Source organism: Takifugu rubripes, chromosome 13 (assembly GCF_901000725.2).
Source record: "Takifugu rubripes chromosome 13, fTakRub1.2, whole genome shotgun sequence".
Lineage (NCBI taxonomy): Eukaryota > Metazoa > Chordata > Actinopteri > Tetraodontiformes > Tetraodontidae > Takifugu > Takifugu rubripes.
In genome coordinates this window covers 11,173,248-11,187,824 of record NC_042297.1, presented here as the reverse complement: position 1 = coordinate 11,187,824, position 14,577 = coordinate 11,173,248, and the positions used below count along the sequence as shown (strand labels likewise).

Sequence of the window (14,577 nt, the reverse complement as noted above, 5' to 3'; positions counted from 1 at the left end):
CTAGTCTTACTGCAGTGGTCCATTCAATTTGTCATCTCTCTCACGCACACCTGCACGCACTCACCTAAACACCTGCTTGGTTGGTCGGTCAAGTTAGCAGGAAGGATCTGTCTGTCATCTCATCAACATATTTGGCTCAAATCATTAGTTACATTCAAATCTGTACATGAAAAATCCATCTCTCATTCTTTATTCATTGACATAATCAGTGATGCATTGTCGTTGATCTCCAACTCATGGATTATGCTTCTTTTTAATTAACTGGTTGGCCCAGTTTAGTTTTCTGTGCCAGCAGCTGTGGACTGCACTGAGATGAAGTCCTGAAGATTCCATAAATACAGAGCCGTAAATACAACACAAACAGTCAACTGTGATACATTAATCAGGATTTAATACCAAAAACATCACAAAAAAATAAGATCACAAAACTGCATTTCTTTCTCTCTTTTTCTTTAATAGGACATATTTCATATTTAATTGTCTATACTCTATATAACAAAATTATATTATAAAAATTCCATAGGTGTCCTATTCGGGCTTTTAAATATGAGCTTTTCAGCCATGGTTTTTCTTTTTTCCCACACGTAGAAAAAGATAATAATGCCCCCCACCCCCTCCCAGATAAAGTCAGAGTTTCTTTTCTCGCTGCTCGATGAACCACTCACAGGGGCCAATGTCCAATCTGAGCTGGTTCATGAGCCACGGGTCCTTTTCAGCTCCTTCAATGAATTCTTCTAAAGAAATCTGACCTGAACATGAAAAAAAGGAAGAGAAGACAGTCAGAGCAGATTATGCTTTAATCAGCCATCATCGCTACCACATTTATGCTCATTCTGAATTTTTATTATTGTGATAATAACCGTGATGCTCAGATTATCGCTTACTTACTGTCTTTATTCTTGTCCACCAGCTCAAATATTCTGTCACAAACATCCTCAATCTTTTCTGTGACACTCATATCGCTTTTTTTCTTGATTTTGTGGATAATCTGGGAGATCAAAACCAAAGCATAGGTCAAAGGTCACACCGTTATGGTTAAAGAAATCCCAGTGATTAAAATCGTACCTTGACGATGTGTCTCACTTCCTGTTTGTCCAGACAGCCATTTCCGTCTCTGTCATAAACTTTGAAAGACCATCTGAGTTTGTCCTCGAGTTTTCCACGGAGAACCAGATGAATGGCTGCCACATATTCCAGGAAGTCTATTTTACCATCCTAGAGGGAACCGGGATGGTAGAGGCAGAATATCACTCACATCATGGAATCATCCCAAAATGTCACCTTTTTTTGTTTTTTATGTTTTCTCACCTTGTTTGTGTCAAAGGATTCAAACACAATTTCCATATATGCTGTTTCTTCAACGGTGGAGCTGCTGTTAATCCCAAAGATTCTCTTGAACTCATGTAAGTGCAAATTCCCACTTGGACATTCACTTGCAAACTTCCTGTAGAGTTCCTGGATGTCCTGGAGACCTACCTCCTTTTCTTCTCCACCCTGTGTTTGACCCATAATTGTAAACCCAGAAGATCTGGAATAATAAAACTCCTTCACAGTTCTCCTTCAGAGAAGGAGAACTTCCCGTCTTCTCAGGGTCTTTATCTCAGTCCCTGGTGTTTTGACCCTGTAGGGGCTATTCCAAGCGAGCCAGTAAGACAAATCCAATTGACTCCTCCAAATCCCTCTCAGACATCCCTGTTCTTTCTGCAGTATTTGTTCATCTCCTGTGATGAAGCCATTTCCTGTCTAAATTTTTTTTATTTTTTTAGTTTGTTTATGATCTTGATCTTCAGCTCTGACTGACTGAAGAGATTTTCCCCTGGAGAGAAAACCTCAACGAGATTAGAAGCCTGATGACGTCAAGGTCTGAACTTGATCTGATGACCATCCCAGAGCTGCCGATGGGAAACCAACCTGGTCTCAATCACCAGATCATCTTGGAGGGAGGAGTCCCAGTCCCAGAGAGACTGCGCAATTCTTCAAATTATGGATCAAAGAACCTTCTGTCCAGCTGGTGCTCTTCAGGACATAATCCAAACAGCTTCGGCTACATGAGCACACAACCATTGTCTTAAAACAAATGCTGCATCACACACACACATCCTTGTACTTGTACTATCTTTGTGAGGACTCGTCTAGGTGTATTGCCTTACCCAGCTCCTTACCCATACCATCCCAACTACGCCAACCCTGACCTAAACCCAATTATAAACCCAATCTTTAAACCATCACTTAACCTTCAAACAGCCAAATGTCCTCACTCCAAAAACACACACAAAGACAGGCATTACCCACCACCCCCAACCTTCCTCCTTCAAGGCGCTGGGCCACCAAAATGTTCTTTTCCACATAAATACTATTTTAATTTTCACGTGTCTGCACTTTCACCTATTCTCATGTCTCCAAACTCCCACAAACACACTGATCAGCTGCCAAATGTGTGTACTCTAATCCCTGCAGGATTATGCTCAAAGCCTCTTATACAAAGATTTGTGGGGTCATAACAAGAACCTGCACTCAATGAAACCCAAGACAGCACAATGAAAACGGGTTGGAACTTTTTTTTAATACCAGAATGAAACAGGTAACAGAAAATGAACATATTGCACAATGATGTGTGGACTGATTCCAGAGTAGATGATGCAGAAGGCAGAGAAGGTGAAGAAGATGAGGTAACATAAGAGCAGACAGATGGAAAGATTCCGTCCACTCTAAAACTTGACCGGTTATTCCCAGGAAGTGGAGTGCTGACAGTTCCTGATGCAGGACGTTGCTCTGAGTTAACAATGAAACTGACTAAAGGTGTGCTTACTGCCTGGTAAGATTCTTTTTCATAGCAAGGTTCAAGTTTTCATATAAACACACAGAAAGATTTGTGCAGCGTCGCTTTGGCAGCCCGTTCAGTGAGCTAGCGCCCCCTGCTGTGCAGGTACGATAAGCTTGCATTTTCATCGAGCATGTCGGCCCATATGGTTCAGCTCGCCATCTTGGACTGTGTGGTTAGTTGGTATTAGCTGCATTAGCAACATCATTCCAGTCAAAAAACATTAAAAATTATTCAGAACTGAAACAATAAATGACTAAAACTACAGCTGAAATACAACAAGAGTGACGTTCCAGACTGGTCTCGGGTGAACTGAGGATCCTCTCTCAACCAGTCAGCGTACAGCACATCATGTAGCATCGTGTAGCTTCATGTAGCATCGTGTAGCTTCGTGTAGCTTCATGTAGCTTCATGTAGCATCGTGTAGCTTCGTGTAACTGCTCAGTTTTATCAAAAATATATTTGCATAATAATAGTAAGAATGATGCTAAAGAAACAATGATGGAGTGGAAGAACACGTCCACTCCGTGAGTCTGTCCCTGCTGACTTTGGGTTTTCTTCATGGACTCAGACCTTCAGACCAGCAGCTGAAACCATAGAAACCACTGTCAGCCAAGAGCTCCCATCTCTGCCTCCTGCTCCCAGGGACACGAGAACAAACCACTCCAGACAAAAAATAAAACACCGTCATGGAGCGTAAACCATCAGGGCAATTTTTCACAGTTGTGGAGGACCCAGCTGGTGGCGTTGACGTCCAGTTTCAGGAGGTTCATGACCCATTCATCCTTCTGGGCACCTTCCATGAATTCCGACAAAGAGATCTGACCTGCAGGACATCACAACACACGTCTGACGTAAGGCAAAACCAACAAAACCTCTTCATTATGTAGATATTGAAACACACATTATTAAGAGACTGTTGTCAGCCAGGAAATGGTTCTGGTCCAATCAGAGAACAGGGTCTAAATCAAGCCACTCCCCATGTTTGATTTCCATGATAAGAAGGTATAGAAAATAAATACCGAGACTAAAACCCACCGTCGTTGTTGTTGTCGACCAACTCAAAGATCCTGTCGCAGATCTCAGACGGCGTCATGTTGATGTCACTCCTCTGGAGTTTGATTTTGTGAATAATCTTTAAAAACCAAAAGAACAAAATGACACATTTGTTGCATCAGACGTCAGATGACGACTAAACATTTCACATAAATCAAGTCAGCACGCGCGTAGGAACATCAAATGAGGGTGAAAGCTCTGCTACACGCTCCTCCTGGGACTAAATCTGGAATAAATTTGTCCTTTTCTTGTTCTCGTAACAGCAGAAACAGTGTGCTGTTTGGCCCCACCCCCTGCTCAGATGCACTGTTACCTTTCTTAACCTGTGTGTGTCTCTACCATAAAGACATCAATGAACTGTCGATCGCAAACCTTTATTTTATCTGTGTTTAGAAGTGATCTTTAAATGAGGTGTTTGCTTTAGTGGTCCAAATATCACCTCAGTCAGTTCGGTAACCAAAGATGATCTAGAATAGCCTCAGAGACGCTCCACTCCTCCACCCTAATGCCCTGTCAACCTGCAGGACCTAAACCTGGACACTGAGCCCTGACCGTAAGAGGATTTGAATTATGAAACCTCTCCACAATAATGTGACGCTATGCTACAAAATGCCGTCTCACCTTGATGAGTCTTTTCACCTCCTGCCGGTCCAACTTGCCGTTCCCGTCCTTGTCATACATCTTGAAGGACCACTTCAGTCTATCTTCCAGGTTTCCCCGTAAGAGCAGATGCAGCGCTGCCACGTACTCCAGGAAGTCCAGGGCGTTGTCCTGGAGGCACCGACAGAGACGGAGTTTTATCACAGGACTTGAAGGGCGCAGAACTGAGCGTTTAACCTAACCTTTTACCTTGTTTGTGTCGAAGGAATGGAAAATGGTCTCGATGTAGAGGGACTCTTCCACCGAGGTGCTCTGAACACCAAAGATCCTCTTGAACTCGTGGAGGTGCAGCGCGCCGCTCGGACACTCCTTCATGAAAAGGAGGCACAGTTCCTGAATCTGAGACGAGTCCAGCTCCTCGGTGCGGCTTTCGTCCTGTCCCATGGCCCCACTGATGTCTTCTGTCTGACGGAAGATCTCCTCGCAACCCTCTGAGCTTTGTGCCACAGTCAGAGGTATAGTAGCCTCTGCCTCAATCCGATTAACCCTTCATCTCTTGATCTCCTGCCAGCGGTGAACTCCAAGTCAGGCTCCTGGCGTGGCCCTTTATTTTTTTAACAGGTCTAACAGAAGCAGCATTTAATGATATCAACTTAATTAAATCTAAAATGTCCACCGAGGACGCCAGCTGGAAGATCAACGTATCTGGATAAAAAGTCACCACCTGACCTGACAACCTCGTCTGCGGGATGTTGTAGCGTGATTGGTGGAACCTTCTGCTCTGCACCGTATCTGACCAACACCTCAAACTCCAGATTATTTGTTTCCCTTTAATTTAGTCTAAGCACTCGCTTTTTTCATGGGGTCTCTGGTGGGGAGAACCCCGACTGCCCCCTGGTGGTCACATACATTATAGGTGGCGCGAACACGACCTTCAGCTTCAGAAGTAGAAGTAAACCATTATAAAAAAAATTTAAATGTAAATTTCTTTCCACAAAAATCCCCTCTGGCTCATCCTCCGGACACTGTAGGTCAAAGGTCAAAGTCAAAGCAGCCTTATGTTTGTCCCTTTCCTGTTTACCACCCTGGAGTCACCGTCAGGCGTCCAGCAGGCGCCACATGCTGGACGGAAACGTGCACGGCTGCACCTTGATACAAACACCTCCATGAAATTTGAACTGAGACGAAGGACGAAACTATTAATAGAGACACATCTCACAAATACCGCTTCAGATACTGATCAGTGGCAAAGCTGCTAGACAAACAAACAAACAAACAAACAAAAGGTGTGGTGCCTCCAGCTGCCGCTGCTCCTGCTTTCATCTTGAAGGCTTTTAACAAGACATTTATCCTATTTCAATCTTTATGTAATTCTGTTCTAAGCTGCTTTCATCTCAAGGTTCTGCTGCATCCCGATGGATCATCTCCCTAATTGTCAAACATAATCCACTTTAAAATTAGTCCTTATGGGAAAAGGTCATGTTTTATAAGGTAAACATGACAAATCTGTTTTTGTGTGTTGCTCTACATAAACTGTAAGTATTTATTTACTCTTTTACATTGATTAAAATGTAAAACCAAAAGCTGACCTGTCACCACTGAGCTCTAAGTTAAGCTGAGCTACATTCTTGTTGGATTTCATCAGTCTCGGCTTCTTGTAACTTCTGACCAATCAAAATAAATAAAATTAAAAATCTTTTTTTTTTTTAAAGTAACCATTTCAAAATAAAAACCTATAAATATAAACACTGACTTTGTCCTGATTGCTCTGACTGCTCTCACCTGTTCTCTCTTACCTGTGGCTCCGCCCTCCCTCCCGGCTCATTGTTTTAGTTGATTGTTTGTGATCAATTCTTTCTTTAGTTCTCCTGATTAGTCGTGTTTCATTTCTTTCTATAAATAAATGAATCTGTCTCTAATCAGCTGTTAAGATAGAGAGACGAGAAGACAGGAAACCACCCAAATAACTCGAATAAACTTTATTAGAACCGCGTTCTGTACAGTTTACAGTTTAGATAGATAGATAGATAGATAGATAGATAGATAGATAGATAGATAGATAGATAGATAGATAGATAGATATTTACAGTCTACTGTGTTTAATGAAGTGTTGTCTCGCCGTCGTCGTGGAAACAAACCAAAGCAGCTGTACAGTGAGTGACACTTTTACGGGTGCTGGTCTACCAACAGACGTCAGGAACGCAATATCACTTCCTGTGATGTCATTCATCCTCGAAGAGGTCCAAGAGCTTCTTTCCACACTGCTCAGAAGTCCACCTTCTCGTCTCCATGGAGATGAGACGGAGAGAGCGGAGGAGAAAAGGCTGCTGGATGGTGGCCTCCAGGAACACTCCGCTCCCCTCCATCCGTCTACACGATGCCGAACTGAGCCAGGTCACTCAGCTCCATGTCCCCGAAGGCCTCCCAGGGGCAGATGACGGCGGCGTCTGCAGGAGAGGGACAGCAGGTCAACACATGCTCATGGACTCACGCCAGCCATCAGTCATTGACGCGATCGACTGTTACCTCCCAGTCCGTCCATCCCTGGGACGTCGTCGAAGCTGCAGACAGAAGGAGAAACTCAGGTCAGAGCCTCGTTCTCTGGGTCTGGTTACAACTGGATTACTTCTCTTTTATTTTAGTTGTCTTCCAACACTCCTCTCTCTCTCTCTCTCTCTCTCTCTCAGTTTTCTCTCTTTTCTCACACTCACCCCTTCTGTCCAGCTTTGGGAGCTTTGCTCTTGAACTGCCGGCTCTCCTTCTGTTTGAATTTGGGTGGAGCAGCTTTGGCTCCGTCGGCTCCTTCGACTGCTGCGTTCATTTCTGTTGCGACAGGAAGATGCAGAATAAGCGCACTCACACAAAGGTCTCCCCTCTCGGCCTTTAATCCCGAACACGAAATAATATTCCCCGATTATTCCAGCTTCAAATGTCTCCTGATGGAATTACAATGGTATTAGGGCTCGTAAAACCCCCCCTCGGTCTCACCTGTGCTGGAGGTGGTGCCGGTTTGTGTCGACGAGCTGGAGAGAGGAGCTGGAGAGGTGTTGCAAAACAAAGAGAAGGTTCTCTTTCTTTTTGCAGGCTCTCTGTCAGTGTTGGGGCTCAGCCTGTGGGTTTATATACCTGTGGAGCTCAGGCTCAAAGCTGCTAATGGAGTTATGAGTATTTTCAGAGATAAGCTGCTGCGGGAGGACACAATGTGTCTGTTGGAACCCCTGCTCACCCCGCTGGTCCAGCAGACCCAAAGTGGGAACAGAATCGTCCTCACGTTTAGTTACAACGTGGGAAATTGAAGGAAAAGATGCAAATTTGGGTGGTCAGAGACACAACAGCAGACAGCATTCTGATGTTTTTAATTTCTTGGGAGTGTAAACTTAAACTATGGGGGAAAGTGGGGCTTAAAGTCCTAAAATATGACTGGCCACCTCACCAATGATAAACCAACTTCCCATCATAATCCAGAGAGAAATCTGAGATTAGGCTTTTGCAGTCCGTCTAAAGTAAATCTATGGAAACTATGTTGCTGTGTTATGCTACAGTACGGATTAGACCAGGATTACTGATATATGACAACAGGCTAAACATATTGGCAGGACAAACAACATGACGGGAGATTGCAACACATGAAGCAGACTTAATCAATCCCACAGAGAAATTCACGCGCTCATTCACCGAGGGTGAAGTAAAGGTTTTAGATTGATTTCCTATGAGTTTATTGGCTCTTTATTGATACGCAGTTTCACTCAAAGAGAAAAAAATGTAGGTAAAACACTATTAGTCAATCACGGCACCACAAAGTTGATGCAACTCAACTCTGTAAAAGGAAGAAACCCTGAGTAGGACCAGGCTCATGGGGGGGGCTCCTGTTCGTCTGTCTTGCTGACTGTAGGCCAATCACATGAAACAGGAACCTGAAGGGTGTTTGCTGTGAATAGCTGTGAGAAGAAACAAAGTTAGCATGCTAACTGACGTTAGCTTCTCATCCTCAGGTGGCTCCTTCAGATTGGTTAGAATGGTTCAGACCCCAGACTGACCAGGAAGTCTCGGCATCACTCCTGAGGCTGTTCTGAACCTCCATCCTCAGGGTTTAACTTCAACTTCCAGTGCGACTGAATAACTGGGATTTTGGTTACTATTTCTCCAGATTATTTTAATGATCTCAGTGATCTCCGAACCAACTCCTCCTAATACGTAATGACAGCTCTCAGGTTCAGTTAAGAACCAGGAGGTCAGAGGAGAAGTGGTGGTGTATTAGCAGGAATATAGTCATGGCGTTTAGATTGGATTACACAGAATGACCTGAATTATAAAGAGCTGATGTAACCCTTAACCCCCCCAAAAGCACACCAATGGTTAACTGGATCAGTGGATCTAACAGGACTCCACCCAAGCCAAAACCAAAAATATCTCTAAGGTTCAGGTGAGGCGGTTAGCACATTGTTGTCATGGGTGTCAGTCTGGTTCTCTCTCATTTACAGCTCAGCAGCGGCAGTGCTTCATCTCATTTTACCTTTTGACAACTAAAAACACACAAACATGTCATGTGACTCTTGTTTTGTGTCATTATTGCTAAATATGAAGACTGGGAGAAACCTAAACATCCTAAGATTTTATGTTCTTTGTGATTTTTGAATGAAACTGAATGGAGATCGTGTGCGGTTTGTCTCCCTCTAGTGGATTCAGGCCGAACTCCAGGACAAAGTCCGTTAAACAAAATGGAAATTTCTGCTTAAGTAATTTTAAGTGTGACTCTACAAAGGGAGGCTGAAAATTTTAGCAAAGCTGCACAATCAACCTATTATTTTATTGTACTTAAAAAAATATATATATTTGAATCACGTGCTCTCTCTCTCTTTCTCTCTCTCGCGCACACACACACACACATAGATGGAAGTTGGATGGATCTTCAGTGACGTAGTTCTTGTCCTGGATGTCCTGCAGGAACAGAGAAAACCCATCTGTTAAGTTTCTGTTTTAGTTTTTTGTGATTCTGTGATCTGCTGATTAGAGTCTCGGCTTACAGAGGCCTGGCACCTCCTGCTCCACGATGCCGGCGTTAATGATGTAAATGTTTGTGGTCTGCTGCGAGATGTTCTGGTCAGGCGGTAGACCTCCGCTTTTCTGGATGAACTGCTGCAGTTTGCACTGCCTCAGCTCCTTATTCAGCTCCTCCACCGTCCTCTGTCGGTCCTGAGGAGGACACCATATCGTCATCGTCAGCAATAGGGTCTATTTTCCTCATATCTGTCGTTCTCTGTGACATCATCTTCAGCCGTGATGGGTTTATTCTGAATATCTGGTTGTTTCGATGGTTTCTGCACCGAACCTCAGCGCCCCAGAGGATTGGCCAGCTTCAGCAGAGCGCTGGTCCAACCACAGGAGACACGTGTGTGTGGAGGCGTTGTACCTGCAGCATCTGCTCTGCGGTCCGTAGCACCCCCTGTGTCTGGGCCAGCGTGGCGTCCAGTTCTTGTGCCTGCCACAGTCGGTGCTGGAGCTCCTGCTGCAGGGGCTTCAGGACCTCCTCTTCATCCACGGCCTGCACAGGACCTCTCTGTGGGTGGGCCGGGAGGTTCAGGTCCTGCCTGAGACACGCGGCATGCTGCTGCAGCTGCTGCAGATGTTGCAGCTGCAGCTGGCTGCCGTGGTCGTCCAGGGATGAGTGGATCTGCTCCAGATGCCGGTGCAGCTCTGCTCATCAAGTAGAAAAATGTCAGCGGAAGAAGGCAGGAATCTGGAGCGTGTGAACAGTGTGGACCGTGTACCTCGCTCTCTGTCCGTCTCAGCCTCAAGTTCTCCCTCCCAATGTTCTCCCAGCAGGAGTTCTGCCTCGTTCTGCCTCAGCCGCTCCTCCAGCCGTTCCACTAGTTTTGGATTTGGACCGGGAGTTGGAGCGGAGGTGCTGTCCAGTTCCCACAGTGCTGTGTCTCTGTCTAAGCTCTGAAGCAGAACCTGCAGGTCGCGTAACCTCTGCTCTTGCTGCAGAATATGCCGGAACACCTCTTCTTTTGAGGATGTTTGGTCCAGGAAAGAGAGGGGAGACGCTCGTAGTTCCGAGGAGACGTGAGGAGACGGAGACCAGGACCGGTTTAGGTGGTTTCTCCTGGGATGCGCCGAGGACCTGGAAGCCTTGCCCGGAACCCTCTGCTGTAAGGACTGTGGTTCTGTAGGCCTGGACCCGGGCCGATGTCTCTCCCTGGGGCGTGTGTTTGGACCGTGCTCGAGGCTGGGCCCAGTCCTCTGCAGCGTAAACTGGACCTGTGCAGAGAGCTGGCCCAGCTGGGCCAGAAGCTGCAGGGGACAGTCATTGGCCTCCAGCTGCCTCTCAGTCTCGTGTAACTTCATGACCAGGAGGTACCGTCCAGTCTGACCTGTGAAGGGTTCAGAACAGAGACACGGGTCAGTCCGTGGTCTCCAACATGAAGAGAGAGACCTTCGCCCAAGCGCTCCAATGACACGTGTTCATTTTACAAACGAACAGATTGTACGGTCATGTGATGAGGATTACCGAGCGACTGCGCCAGAGCGATGACCACGGCCTTACAGGAAGTGTCCAGCGTCAGGCCACACACCACCCGGACGACACCGTCCACCCACACCTTCAGCTCCATCACTCTTGTGTCAGCGTCACCTGTAAAAACCACGGTGGGAGGATCAAACACACGTCCAAACCTCACACGTGCACAACGCAGCATCCACAGGAATTTACAATCAGACTGATGCTCAGTTGAGTTCTTAGCTGAGATAAGCCAGACAGGACACGTCTCAGGGTGTTTGGACCATGTTGCATGACTCGGTCTCACTCGTCACAGCTTTGTCTATATTAAGCTAGTGAGGCTTGAGCGTGTCCCGTCTCAGCCAGGGCCCCGGTAGCTCGGCGCCACCACTCTGGAAACCGCTCAACCGCCACAGGTGATATTTATTCACCTGTTTTCTGCTCTCTCGGTACATTTGCTGTAGCTTCAGCCCACTAAGATCTTCACAGCACAGAAAAATAAACAAGTGTTCCACTTTAAATGGATAGATCGATATTTACAGACGAATACTCAAAGTGGGACAAACTATGGTGTTTAGTTCACCTTTTCTTTTATTATTTCAATTAAATGCTTATTAGTTCATTCATTTTCCCTTTATTGTAAACATAGAAAGGTTAAACTCAAGAAGTTATGCCATTTTGCTTTATCCACCATAGAAATCCAGCCCAAAGATGTCCGGTAAGTGTGACGTCATCCATGTTGCACTAGTAAAGCTTATTCCGTTATTAGAATAATTATAATTTCAACAGACCTGAATGTGCAGTTGAAGTGAATCAGGAAGTTGGTTTTTCTTGTTTTTAATATTCCCCACAGCTTTTACATGTGTAAATGTATTTAGCATGAATAGAATGTGAGTGTGTGTGTGTGTGTGTGTGTGTGTGTGTGTGCTGAATGTTGCCATGTTGAGCAACATTCCTGCAGGTTCAGGCCCCGCCCACTTTCTGACTCACTCTCCAGTCAGATCAACAGTTTCATGTTTAAACTCTCTGTTCCTGTCTCACTCTTCAAATATCACCCTTCATTCCTGTATGTGTGTGTGTGTGTGTGTGTGTGTGTGTGTGTGTGTGCGTGTGTGTGCGTGTGCGTGTGAGTGTGTGTGTGAGTGTGGGGTCATCTGTTCTCAGGTGGGCAGATCCGGTGGGAACCTTTTTTCTTCTATAAGTTAAATGCGTTTTGTATATGTAATTAACGCAGCCAGGAAGAATTAAAATGATTTAACTCGTCATGGAGATCGGTAGATGCTGTTTCAGAGGACATGAAAACATTCTGACAGCATGTGACACCAGATTTTACAGGGGCAAAACACCCCAAAAAAACGAAGAAACTTTTGACTGACTTAGAAGAGATCATTTTTAAAACCTCCCACACGCGTGTTCTGGTCCAGACTCATGGCAGCACGAAGATGTAATAGAGGAAGACTCACCTGTCAGCTCAGGCTTCTGTCAGTGATGGTCTCTTCTCTCTGGAGGAGGAGAAGCAGAGGAGGAGGAAGAGGAGGAGTCACCTGTGGAATGCGGCTGTTCTGGACGTGCTGTCCTAATGTATCAGCTCTCCCTCGGGTTTCCCCACAAAATAACACAAGTATCGCCGCTGCACAGTTACCGGTTACAGAAAATCACAAATTAAACCTGGAAGTTTAGGATAAAAAGCTTTTTACAGTCACAAGAATGATGAGTGACGAGTGTTTGTGATGTCACTGGTCACGACGGTGAAACTGGCCCCGCCCACCGAGAGTAAATATGAATAAACTGAGAGGAGCGGCATTCACACTCCCCCCTCCCCAGAGATATCAGCATTCCTCTGTGTGTGCGTGTGTGTGTGTGTGTGTGTGTGTGTGTGTGTATGCGCGCGCGCGTGCTTCGTCAGTCCTGTTCAGTTTCAGCAGTAAACAAAGTCTACGTTGAATATTTCTAAAATGATTTTTCCTGTCACACAGACTTGCGAAGCCGCTGTTTTCCCACCTCATCTCTTGTTGAAGGAATGGGAGGTTTTAAAGTGAGACGTGGACCTGGAGGGGCGGATCAGGACACACTGGAGACCTGACTATTTCACCAGTTCCTCACATCAGCAACTCCAATTCTGACACGAGCCACTAGGTGGCAGCAGAGCGCACAAGGATCGCATGAAAGGACGAGCGCGTCTATTTATACACCCAAATGTCACCGTACAATTATATAAGATATATTTTTGGATGTATTCTTCACTAAAAAAAACCCAACTCTTCTCCCGCAGAGCGAGACGCCTTCAGATCGTCAAATAAAGGCTGTTTCTACATTAATTTACTGCGGACAGTTTCATATCCAGTGATGGACCAAAGTCCTTCTGCCAGTATAATGAGACTAGGTGGCGCTAGTGTTGCCTAAAATCTGAACAAGCCAATCTATCGGATGTTGTCGGGGTGAAACTGCATGCTCTGCTCCTCTGACGCGGGACAGATGAAGAGAATACATGTTTCCAGTGACGACATGTCCACCGACACGCTGAGAAGCTTCCAGTTTCTGTTACTTTACTTTGACTTTCATTCAAGTTGTTCCTCCTTTGATGGGGTCAGAACTATTAACAATAATCATTTTCTTATTTTAAAGGAACACAAGAACTGGTTCTGGTGGTGGTCAGTTATACCAGTGCTGAACTGGTTCTGTGGTGTCTAACACAGACTTGCTGGAACAGCATGTGTTTAAGGGAACTCCTGAGGGGAACAGCTTCTGAACCGGACCAGTATCCAGAGCTTTAGGGCCTGAACTGGGAACTCTGGATCAAGACTCCTGATGTGTCTAAATGACTGACAGCAAGGACAGCAAACACAGTGAACAGGACAGCAAACACAGTGACATGAATTTGTTCAGAGGTCATGTGTGTGTGCGCCTCTGTGTGTGCACGGCGCAGTTAGTGTTTCTCTAATTAAAACAAAGTAATTTAAAGGAAACCTGTCGTATAGTGAGCAAGCTCCCCCATCTTTGTCAAACGAACATGAATTTGAAGGGGTGCATTTGGCATGTGTGTGTGTGTGTGTGTGTGTGTGTGTGTGTGTGTGTGTGGGAGGGGGGGTTCCAGAAGGGAGGGTGGAGGGCACCCATCTGTCGCTGAGCATGCTGGGTCAAAAGGCTTTTGTTGTGAAGGAGTGAAGACAGAGAGATGGTTGTCATCGTCTGCTGGTCCACACACACACACACACACACACACACACACACACACACACACACACACACACACACACACACACACACAATAATACGAATAATACACATTTTGGTTTATTTAAGACCAGCTGATCTATTTTATGTAGAAACAAGAAGTTGTACCGAGTTTACTGTTGAAAATCTGTGTGTGTGTGTGTGAGAGAGAGAGAGACTGTGTGTGTGTGTGTGTGTGTGTGTGTGAGAGAGAGAGAGAGAGAGAGAGAGACTCTGTGTGTGTGTGTGTGTTTCTTACTAAAACGAGTAATTTAAACACAAGTGGCTGATCTCCTACTGTCACCTGAGCCCGCTTCAGAGATTCCGCGCATGCGCCTTAACGTGGTTGCGTCAAGCCGAGATGAGAGCGGAAGATCGATGAAAAGAG

The 14,577-nt window shown here is 45.5% G+C and overlaps 4 protein-coding genes across 4 annotated transcripts; all 4 read right to left on the bottom strand.

Annotated features, from left to right (window-relative positions):
• Positions 1-187: 187 nt before the first annotated feature.
• On the bottom strand, positions 188-1,867 carry LOC101072401 (guanylyl cyclase-activating protein 2-like). The gene is made up of 4 exons (XM_003969711.3): positions 1,309-1,867; positions 1,066-1,215; positions 889-988; positions 188-749 (listed from the first exon to the last, which is right to left on the bottom strand). The coding sequence occupies exons 1-4, from the start codon at positions 1,507-1,509 to the stop codon at positions 628-630; spliced, it is 573 nt and encodes a 190-aa protein (XP_003969760.1). The 5' UTR covers positions 1,510-1,867; the 3' UTR covers positions 188-627.
• Positions 1,868-2,542: 675 nt separating this feature from the next.
• Positions 2,543-5,254, bottom strand: LOC101072180 (guanylyl cyclase-activating protein 2-like). The gene is made up of 4 exons (XM_003969710.3): positions 4,727-5,254; positions 4,499-4,648; positions 3,860-3,956; positions 2,543-3,647 (listed from the first exon to the last, which is right to left on the bottom strand). Exons 1-4 carry the CDS (start codon positions 4,919-4,921, stop codon positions 3,526-3,528), a joined length of 564 nt encoding a protein of 187 aa, XP_003969759.1. The 5' UTR covers positions 4,922-5,254; the 3' UTR covers positions 2,543-3,525.
• Positions 5,255-6,441: 1,187 nt separating this feature from the next.
• LOC115252061 (retinal cone rhodopsin-sensitive cGMP 3',5'-cyclic phosphodiesterase subunit gamma-like) lies at positions 6,442-9,110 on the bottom strand. The gene is made up of 4 exons (XM_029846375.1): positions 7,466-9,110; positions 7,189-7,300; positions 7,004-7,038; positions 6,442-6,924 (listed from the first exon to the last, which is right to left on the bottom strand). Exons 2-4 carry the CDS (start codon positions 7,296-7,298, stop codon positions 6,848-6,850), a joined length of 222 nt encoding a protein of 73 aa, XP_029702235.1. The 5' UTR covers positions 7,299-7,300; positions 7,466-9,110; the 3' UTR covers positions 6,442-6,847.
• Positions 9,111-9,265: 155 nt separating this feature from the next.
• On the bottom strand, positions 9,266-12,744 carry LOC101071964 (ras association domain-containing protein 7-like). Its single transcript, XM_003969709.3, has 6 exons — positions 12,440-12,744; positions 10,989-11,111; positions 10,246-10,851; positions 9,888-10,171; positions 9,502-9,670; positions 9,266-9,415 (listed from the first exon to the last, which is right to left on the bottom strand). Coding segments are annotated over exons 2-6 (1,164 nt in total). The 5' UTR covers positions 11,092-11,111; positions 12,440-12,744; the 3' UTR covers positions 9,266-9,413.
• Between the last annotated feature and the right edge of the window lie 1,833 nt (positions 12,745-14,577).